The 10,802-nt window shown below is 44.0% G+C and overlaps 1 protein-coding gene across 1 annotated transcript; it reads left to right on the top strand.

Annotated features, from left to right (window-relative positions):
* Positions 1-5,280: 5,280 nt before the first annotated feature.
* Positions 5,281-8,838, top strand: sost (sclerostin). Its single transcript, XM_085761761.1, has 2 exons — positions 5,281-5,644; positions 8,396-8,838. The coding sequence occupies exons 1-2, from the start codon at positions 5,341-5,343 to the stop codon at positions 8,812-8,814; spliced, it is 723 nt and encodes a 240-aa protein (XP_085617887.1). The 5' UTR covers positions 5,281-5,340; the 3' UTR covers positions 8,815-8,838.
* Positions 8,839-10,802: the final 1,964 nt, after the last annotated feature.

Below are 10,802 nucleotides of genomic sequence, written 5' to 3' on the forward strand. Positions count from 1 at the left end.
ATAACTGTTACCAAAGCCCCATCGATATTTATGAACGTGAACAAATCTTTACAGAATTGGGACTGAATCCGAACCAGGCGGGACGAGGCCTCCGCGGACACACACGCCGAATGATTCAGATTTAGCTTTGTTACCTGCTAAGTCTTTGTTTTTACATCAACAATTGATTGCTCGTGGATCAGATTCCTCCTTTCTCTTCCTCCCATATGTCGGCCCGTTATTAGCCAATACCCCTTGGAACCGCGCGCGCTCATTAATACTGTTAATGTCTTATCGAGTATCATTCCAGTTCATCCTCGTTGCCAATGTCATAAAACAACACGGCTGAGGAGGAATCAGCCAGGTTCTCAGCTTGAACACACACACAGACACACACACACACAGACAGACACAGACACACAACGGCTCGTGGAGATTTATTTTATTTTGAAAGCCTCCACCTGCGGCTCAGCTAGCTGACCGCTAACTGAGCGAAACGAGTCGTTTTACAAGATTCAAACCTTCTTCTCTGAAAATATTCAAATTGCTACGTTGTGCATCGTTAGAGATCGTCATGACGACAAACCCACAGGGAGTTACTGTAACACCCAATGCTGCAGCTCCACTACAAAGCGCTGCAGCGTCTTCCAGCCTGTTGTTTTGGTTTTCCACTCCACAAACTCCAAACTCTCATCACCCTCCTTTCCAACAACAGTTGTTTGCAGGGAATTAGTCGACAGTGTTTAGTTTTATTTAATAAGTTTATTTGTATCAGGAACAACGTACAAAATAACATTAGTCTCAAAATGATTTAGCTTACTAGCTACTTTCCATCCGTATCCCTGGGCAGGTGAGTAAGAGCAATGAAAGGATAAAAATTGTCAACTTACATAACAAAACAAACATCCATGCACATGTACATACATATACACCCACACTCACATGTCACAAACATTCAGGTACAAAACATATTTCATAACAGAAGGAAATAGGAACATACAGTTATTAAAATACTTCATACTTTGACAATGTTAAAAATAATTTAGGTTTAAGATTAATGCTGACAGGACTGGTTTCTTAGGATCTGTTTTTTCACTTCCCGGGTAAAAATGTCGAAGTCAGTGTTGCAGCTTTGTTTGTTGAATGTTGAAATAGAAACAGCAGGTTGAGGTGGATACTGGTGCACCTCCACAGTTAATAATAATAATAATGATAATATACTTTACTAATATAGCACTTTTCTTGAAGTTACAAAGTCAGAAAAGTGTAGAAAAGCAAAATAAGAAACATCTCAAATCAACAATACAGTATACAAAAAGATCTGACAGCAATGAAATGAATAAAAACAACAATAAGAGGCTAGAACGTGTGTATGTATATGAAGAACATGTATCAGACATCAAAACAGGATGGTTTAAAGAAAGTTTCAGCTGTATTTTGAAGTTTCAGACTGAGATGAAGTGTGATGAATAAAAACTACACAATGATGACACCTGTTGAATCACAGCTGCTGCCGTGTATCTAAGTGATTATCAGCCGCTATAATATAGTGGTTTCATTTCATGTTGTGTTCCTATTGGCTGATCAGTGAGCTGCGTCTCAACACAGAGGCTGTGAAGCTGTGAAGGCCGAGCTGAGATGAGACTCAGTCTGGGACACAGAGGATTTGAACTTCACCTCACCTGTGAGTGGATCCTTATCTGCCAACAGATGCATTTAAAGGATCCTTCCGTCAAACTCAGCCTTTAAAAGTTGTGGAAAGAGGACAGCGGTTATGACAACTTTGAACCTTTGAACTCAGAGTTTGCTATTATGGTAGATATATTTGTGACTTACCAAACATGTAAATTAACAACTTTATTATTTAACAGAACACATAATCTGGTTCCTACAAAAGCTGCACAGTTGCATTTTAATCACAGATAAGGAAACACATAATTAGATCCGGCTGTCAAACAGGGGACATACAGTACAACAGTGTCGTGTTTATACTGGTTTTTCTTCCCCAAAAAACAAATAACAAACACAAATGTTTCATCGTGTTGCTCCAACATTATATCCACATTTGTATTGAATTTACGTGAAGCAGGTTGGACTTTATCCTGCACCTGAAAACATCCGATTTGTTTGATGCTCATCAGCTCAAGGTAACAGTTTTGACCCTATAATATGTTGTTTACCTTAACGGGACTGCATGTGTTTCTGTTTTCGAGGATAAAGACGAGGACGATGTCGTTGATGAACCAGTTTTTATTCAAGCCTGATCTCACAGTGTCATTTTATTTCAGTTGTTATCCCATTTTAGTGGACGACCGGTTCGGCCGCAGCTACAAACCCTGATTTAAGGCTTGTGTAAATCTGGACGGACACGTATGATTACAGAAGCATCTCTGCGCCTCAAATGAGCGGGTACACGACGTATGTCACAGCAAAGATATCAACCATGATAATCCCCTTTGTAGCTCGGGTTTTGTTTTTTGTTTTTTATACAGCAGCCGTGCCCATCAAAAGGAGCTGCTGCTGCTGGACATTTCGGTAACACTTTACTTGACGCCTATCTCTATAACACATTATAACCATACTTATAATGAGTTATAATGCAGTTATAGCACTGTATAACTATAGGTATAAATACTCATAAATTATCATAATGCTTTATAACAATAAGCATAACACACTATAAAGCATTTTATCATGACTTATAAGGTCAGGTATTATAATAGGTTATAATTGTTAGTAACTCACTGACAATGACCACATCGATAATGCATTATAAATATAGTTATAATGTGTTATAATTGGCTTATAAACGTGTATAACTATCATTATAAACACTCATTAATTATCATAAGGCTTTATAACAAGCAGCATAAGACATCATAGAGCATTTTATAATGGCTTTTAAGGTCTTAGTATTATAATAGAGTTATAAAGCTCTGTAATGTGTTATGCTTATTGTTATAAAGTCTTATGTGATTTATGAGTGTTTATAATGATAATTATACACATTTATAAGCCAATTATAACACATTATAAATATATTTATAATGTATTATCGATGTGGGCATTGTCAGTTATAATTTATTATAATATCTGACCTTATAAGTCATGATAAAATGCTTTATAGTGTGTTATGATTATTGTTATAAAGCATTATGATCATTTCTGAGTGTTTATACCTATAGTTATACAGTGTTATAACTGCATTATAACTCATTATAAGTGTGGTTATAATGTGTTATAGAGATAGGCGTCAAGTAAAGTGTTACCGACATTTCAAAATAAGACGCTCTGGTGCTAATGAACCTTCATCTCATCATCACCACTGCTCTTCCCTCCAGAAGGCTTCTCCCCCCTCAAGAGGGCAGTGTTTGAGAGAAAGAGCCTCCATCTGTCAGCACTCATCATCCAATCACAGGGACATGAAGGATGCCAAGAGCTCAGAGCTGCGTCTATATGATATTTATTTTTTATTCAAAGCAGACACGAGGATATATAGATTATTGGATTCTCATGTAAAGCATTAGCCCGAGTCGAACATGTGGTGCTGTGCTGCTGCAGCAGGAAGCAGCTGATAAAGGTCAGTGCAATTCTGTAAAGTAAAAAAAAATGCACGAGGAGGAAAGAAGGAGAAGAAACGAGAGGCTTCATGTTGTCGAGCGTCGTGTTGCGTCGCCTCAGCTGCAAGAGCTGTGTGATTATGGGTAATTAATGTAAAGGCATCAATGATTAACGTGTGCAACAGCCTCCAGAGTGACGAGGAGGAGGAGGAGGAAGAAGAAGAAGAGGAGGAGGAGGAGGAGGAGGAGGAGGAGGAACAAGTTCTTCTTCCTCCAGACACAGTCCAAAATAAACCACCTTTAAAAAAAAACGCCCTGAATCACGAGGGGAGAGGATGCACTCGAACGCAACATGACAACAGCAGTGAGTGAACTCCTCTCCTCCTCCCTCTCTTCCTTCCCTTTTCCTCTGTCCTCATCTCCTCTCACCTTCTTCTCATCCCCCTCTTCATCTCTTTACCTCCATCTCCTCTCCTCTTTCTTTTCTTCTCACCTCCCTTTCATTCCCCCTCCTCTCTTTTTCCTTTATTTAACCTTTATTTCTCTCCTCCTCCTTCTCTTCTTCACCTTTTCTCCTCACTTCTCAATTTTCCTCCATTTTCTTCTCCTCTTGCTCTCCTCATCCTCTTATTTTTTTCTTTTCTTCCCATCTCCTCCCGTCCCTCCTCTCCTCTTTTCGCCTCTCCCATTCTTCTCTCCCTTTTCCCTCCCTCCCATCTTCCCATTCCTGTCTTGTCCTCTTGATCTTTTTCCTCTTCTCTGTGTCTTTTCCTCCCCTTTCTTTCCCCTCTTCTCCTCATCTTTCCCCACTATCTCTCCCCTTCTCATTCTCTACTTTCACCTCCCTGCCTCTCTTCTTTTTTCCTCTCCTCTTGCTTTTATCATCCTCCTGGTTTTCGTCTCCTTTCGTTCTCCTCTTTTCTTTCCCTCTCATTTTTTCTCCTCTTGCTCTCCATGTTTCTTCTACTTTCCCCTTCCTCTCCTCCTCATCTTTTCCCACTATCCTGCCTTTCTATCTCCTTTATTTCTCCTCTTTTCTTTCCATTTCTGCTTCTCTTGCTTTCCCCTTTCTCTCATTTCTTCTCATCTCTCCTGTTTTCTTCCCATTTCTTCTCTCCTGTCTTTTCTTATTCCTCTCCTCCTCCTCCTTCTCCTCCTCGTCTTTTCCCATCATCCTTCCCTTTTTATACTCTCACTTTTCTACTTCTCTTCTTTTTCCTCTCCTCCTGTTCATTGCTTTTCTTATCCTCCTATTTCTTCCCATCTCTCATCCTGTCTTCCTTCCTCCTCTTCTCCTCCTCTTCCTCTTACTTTCTAATTTGTCTCATCTTTTCCCTCTTTCTTATCCTTTCACTTTCTGCCTCTTTTGCTCCTACTCTTGTTCCTTTCCCTCCTCTCCTCTCTTCATACAACCCTCTCTCTCTCGCTTTCTCTCTCTCTCCCCCTCCTCCTCCTCCCACTTTCTCAATGAATCTCTCTCTCCCAGGTCCGACCCCTCCCACTCGGTGTCAGCTCTTTAATTGTCCGCCTTCACGACAACTTCGCCTTGGCTTAAATACCGCGTGTGCCTCTTCTCTCTTCGCTCTGAGGTGGAAGTGACTGACCGACCTGTCCAGACTGCACGGGGCATCTCTTACTATACAGATATACAGATATAGACGCGCTTGTGTGTGTGTGCGAGACAAAGTGTGTGAGTGAGAATAAGTGAGTGTGTGTTTCAATTTTTTTTTTAAATCATTATTTCCCACCTCCTCATCCACCCCCTCCTCCTCCTCCTCCTCCTCTCTCCGCGCCGACCAGCATGCAGGTGTCTCCGGCCCTCCTGCTCTCCAGCTCGGCGCTGCTGCTGCTGCTGCTGCTGCAGGGATGCTGCACCGCCGTGCGCGGCTGGAAGGTACTAAAGAACGACGCCACGGAGATTTTACCGGAGTACAGAGGAGAAAACACGCGGACACCGGCGGCGGCGGAGGAGGCGATGCCGCAGGCGAACAACAATAACAACAATAACGGAGGAGGCAACAGTAACAGTAACAGTAACAGCAGCAGTAACAGTATGAACAACAGGGCGAAACACGGCGGGAGAGGCGCCAACACCGTCTCCTTCAGTAAGTGTCCAAGTTCAGTTAACCACTTAGAAATAGATAGATGGGTGTGTTTGTTTGTTTGTTTGGGAAGAAATGGAATAGAAAGATGCAGCTTTATCATTAATATTGTGTTAGAATTGAAAAATATACTGTATAAGTAATTTAATTTGGGCTTTATTTGGCTCCTTGTGCGTAAAACGGGAATAGCCTAGAATAAAGACATGTAGAGGTGAAGCCAGTGGAGCTTAGATTTTATTCCGGTGTAAATTCATATTTAGAATTAAGATGTTTTATTTTGGAAAAATTTCAAAATAAGAGATTTTAAATAAGATACTTAATTCAATCGAGATCCACTTGATAAGTCGCCCTGATGTTTAATTATCTGATCTAAAGGAGAAAATCTTGAATAGTTTCAAACAGGCTCTTGTGGTAGAATATGGATATATATATATGTGTGTGAGTGTGTGAGTGTGTGTGAGAGTCTGATCTTAAACAAAACAACCTGTGTTTTTTTAATCTCACTTCATTTTCACACTGGCTCCCTGATCAAGAGCAGCTCCTCCGTGTGGGAAGAGTGTTTCACTGTTTTCTTGCTTAATCCGCTGCCAAAGTTGAGGGTGATGAGAGCGGCTTATACACACATTCTTGTGGTTTCTTCCCCTACACACACACACACTGTCTTGCTCTCTCACACACACAGTTTTCAAGTGGAGCGTTCACAGAGACATCAGGGCTTTATTCACGTTGTCCTCCACTTTATTTCCTTCTCTCTTTATACTATTAGTCAAGCTCTACTTCCAGCATAACTATTTGATTACAACAGCATGTCTCCCCAATAGAAAAACCCACAGTTTGTTCATCGGCTGGTGGTGGTGGTGGTGGTGGTGGTGTGTGTTGAGGAGAGTGTGGGGGGGTATGGGGGGATTGGTGGGTTTGGAAATTGCTTTTTAAATGCAACACTGCCTTTGTGAATGATTCCCACCTGTGGCCAGTAAAGGTTGTTCGTTCTGATTGAGCCGTGCATGTGGGATAATCTCACGATTCGAGATGGGTGGTGCAAGAAAAAGCAAAAAGAAAAGAAGCTCTCACGTAATTTAGCCGTTGTTTAATCAGAGCCACTCAAAGAGAGAAAGAGAGGAGGAGAGGGAGGAGGAGGAGAGATCAGAGGAGGAGATGATTGATTACATTAGAGGACCATCAGCTGACGAGGGGGGAATTAACAAGTCAGGAGCCGTTAGTGAGACGTTTGAGGATCTTAACACCTCAGGAGATGAGATGAGAGGAGGCGGTGAATCCACACCTTAAAGGAGATCATGCTTTATTATTATTATTATTATTATTATTATTATTATTACTTATTTATTTTAAAAACCAGTCTCCAAAAAAGGGCTGGAAAAAACAACCCAGCAGCAGCATCCTCCTTGTTTTCATATGGATAAGCAGGAATACGTGATGGGTTTCACGGGGATTATTTCCTCCGTTCGTCCGTCTCGGAGGCTTTCACCCCCCCCCCCCCCCCCCCCTCCAGCTGCAGCTCCTCTCCCAGGGCTCGGAGAGGAGCAAAAACCCCTGACAGTGGTCTCCTTTAGTCTGTGATGCTTCTTCCTTCCCTTCCTCTGCAGGCCGCCCCTCATTAGTGAAGTGAAGCCTCTCCTCAGGCTGACAAGTCGAGAGCAGAGCAGGAAACGTGAACAAGACAACCTGTGGTAATTGGTACAAACAAAACCACTGCCCCACTCACTTACTAAGTGTGTGTGTGTGTGTGTGTGTGGACACCGTACACTGCTGCGGTGCGGTGTGGTGGCTTCAGCAGAATAACACTAGATCAGGTTCTCATGGGGAGGGAAAAAAGAAAAGAAGTCACCTCACATAAATCCTTTGTTCAGCCCTTTTTTTTGCGAAGAAAGCCACAGAGGAAAACAGATCCCTCTCCGAGTGTATCATTTCTTAACCGACGGTTCCTCTTTGCCCGTCTTTTTTACACGCTGCTTGTAAAAAACACACACACACACACACACACATACACAGACACACATACAGGACAATAACTCATGCACAGTGCCGTTAAAAAGCTGTGGCTGACATATAGGATTACAGGCCGAGCGCGTTGTTTCAAATCAGTCTGGCCGATCTCCAGTGTGTTTCAAAAAGTTGTACAGTTGCAACTTAGCGCTGCCTTAAAATAACCAGACAGCTATTTACTCTTCCATCACCACATACGTTTCCTTGAGGGCCAGCGCTCCTCCTGTGCCAGCTTTTCCCTTCCAGCCCCCCCCAACCCAAAAAAAAAAAACCTCCATTAGGTTTGATTGAGCTGTTTAATGGCCCTCTGGTCTGGATTTGCTATCAGCTGATTGCTGCCAGCTGGATTTTCTTTTGTGAAGCCTCCATCGTCAGCTAATGATCGCACCATGAATCAGATACACAATCTCACCATCTGATCTCCTCGGGGTTAAAACTGCCCTCTTTAAACTGCACAAATTGCTGAATTAAAGCGAAAGGTGAAATTTTTCGGCTGCACTTTTCGTGTTGCACAACGTGTCAACTGGAAATGAGAATGTGCTGCCTGCTCCAGTTTTCTTTGGCTCCTTTGTTTCCTCTTTTTTCTTTTCCTTTTTCTAACTAAATAACACGACGGTTGAGTTCATGAGCAGAAATCGAGGGCCGAAGCGGTTAACCTGTCCCCGCCTCGGTGTGTGTGCGGCACATCAAAGTGTTTGTTTTGGGCCGAAGCCACGAGTTGTAACGGTGATATCCTGCTCTTCTACCCAGGTGTCTCGGAGCTGAGCTGCAGGGAGCTGCGTTCCACCCGTTACATCACCGACGGATCCTGCCGCAGCGCCAAACCCGTCCGGGAGCTGGTGTGCTCGGGCCAGTGCATGCCGGCCCACCTCATGCCCAACTCCATCGGCCGGGGCAAGTGGTGGAGGAGCGGCAACGGCTCGGACTACCGCTGCATCCCGGCGCACTCCCGGACGCGGAGGGTCCAGCTGCAGTGTCCCAACGGCAACACACGGACTTACAAAATCCGCGTGGTCACCTCCTGCAAGTGCAAACGCTTCAGGCCTCACCACAACCAGTCGGTGGCCAAGGAGCTGCCCAAGCCGCAGCGCAACAAGAAGTCGCACAGTCGCTCGCAGTCTCAGGACCGGAAAAAGAACAACACGCCGCTGGTGGGCAACTCGTACTGATGCTGCAGACTGAATCTACACACACACGCACACACATGTTCACTCCACACACTTCACACACACAACATGTCTCCTCCAGATAGGGGAGGAGATGCAGGAGACATTCATAAGCTAAACTGCTGGGGGCTGGCGGCGTCACGTCATCCTTCTCGCCAGCAACATTTGTGAACTTTTGCTTATTTGCATGAGTCAGCGCGACCACGACTGTGACTGGTCAGGAGATGTTGCACCACGTCGGACAAAAATGTATCTGATATCACAGCTCTAAAAAAGAAAACAAACACACAAAAAAAAACACAAAAAAAAGAAAAGAAAACCCTCCCCTGGTCTCGGTCTCAGTCTCTCTCGTCCTGCAACTCCACCAGATTTCATTTAAGCATAATGAGAAGTACTCCCCGAGGCCGCCGGCCCATCTGTACAAACATCCAGCGGATGCAGAGCTACACGGCACCACGGCCCCGTCCGTTTTAAAGCTGGAAAGGTGTATCTGCTGCTCCAGAGTGGCTGTAATCCATCTCCTTCTTGGAGGAGACGGTGGCAGCTCTGGGGGCTCGGACGGTGGGATGTTGACAGTTTTGCAGAGAGCGTCCACCACGCAAGCTCCCCGACAGCCCAGTAAAGGCCTCGCTGTCCTTTACAGTAGCCCCCATTTCCCACGAGCAGACACAGAGAGAGTGAGGAGAGAGTGGTTTTCTCAGCACCAACACCACAGGGGGGCACTGGGCCATTCCTCTGACTCCTCTTAATTACTAAATGAGCCCATTCCTGTGTTAGCATTTGAGTCATAAAAAGCCATTTCCTTCCAGCCAGTTCCTGTTTGCTGGAATCGCCGCGTACAAAAGAAAAAAAAAAAAGTGCACATGTGTGTAGGAGGAGGCATCAGAAGAAAAACTGTGCGTGGTTGTTGTTGTGCTGTCGTTACCTCGGGGCAGAGCGAGCGCTCTCCAAACACGCCCACACCGGAATTCGTCTGCATCGGGCCAAATAGAGCAGCGATCAGCCACCGACCGACGGCCAAAAAAAAAAAAAAAATCCCTCTGTTGTGTCATGTCAAGCCTGCAAGACTCGAGAACACCTCTCTGCACCGCTCTGTAAATAGCTCAGACAGGAAAGATAGGAGTAAAAATACCCCAATGATAACAATAATTCAGCTTTTTATCATTGTGTTGATGCTACGATCCAGTGTCTGTCAACGCGCTGACGCCTCGGAACGGGACCGAACCTCACGAAGAAAAACTCCACAATGTTTCCGCATATTGTCAGTGTTGCTTCCTGGTTTTCCTTTAAAAAAAACTGTACTGACAATGTTTGCTTTCTTTTTCCGACTTCTATGTTTTGAAATAGCAACTGGAAAGGCAGGGTGGGGAGGGGAGGGGGGTTTATTATCATGTAAGAGCTGAGAGCTGTGTGGTCCTGTGCAGCGGTGCCCTCACATGACGGGCTGTTCAAGAGGGAAAGAAGGACTGTAATAAAGAATGAACTGCATATTTATTTTTTATTTCCACATTTAAATTATTTATGCAACCTTTTTTTTGTAGTAAATAGCCATTATTGTCATATAGTATGATAGAGACTTTGGAAATGAAATACTGTACAGTACATGAATAAAGTAAAGGAAGATATATTTGAAAAAAAAAAAAAAAGTGGCGTTTTTTTTGTCTTTTTCTGTGTGCATGCTGAGAAATTCCAGGAATTTAAGGAAGCCGACGTTTTGCCACCGTTTTTGTCTCGAGAGCGAATCTTCGTTTCTTCATTTCCTGAGATTTCTGCATCACCACCACCGACGTTTCTTTTGTTTATGAGGGTGGATATGAGCCATGGCCGCCACTCAGCATCACGGCTCTCTGCCTCTCCTCCCTCGAGGCCTCTTCCTCTTCTTCTCTCGAACGCATCCCCTTTACGCTTTGTCGTATCTGCAGCGCTGCACTGAAACTGAAGAAGCTGCAGTGAGAGGCGAAGGGGAGTTACACAATCCAGTCCCTGAGTAA

The sequence above is a fragment of the Trachurus japonicus genome, chromosome 19, assembly GCF_045865225.1.
Source record: "Trachurus japonicus isolate A0001 chromosome 19, Traja_1.0".
Classification (NCBI taxonomy): domain Eukaryota; kingdom Metazoa; phylum Chordata; class Actinopteri; order Carangiformes; family Carangidae; genus Trachurus; species Trachurus japonicus.

Coding starts and splice junctions, on each gene's coding strand:
- sost (XM_085761761.1), top strand. CDS start 5,341: ATGCAGGTGTCTCCGGCCCTCCTGCTCTCCAGCTCGGCGCTGCTGCTG. Junction 5,645..8,395: donor CGCCAACACCGTCTCCTTCA/GTAAGTGTCCAA, acceptor TCTTCTACCCAG/GTGTCTCGGAGCTGAGCTGC.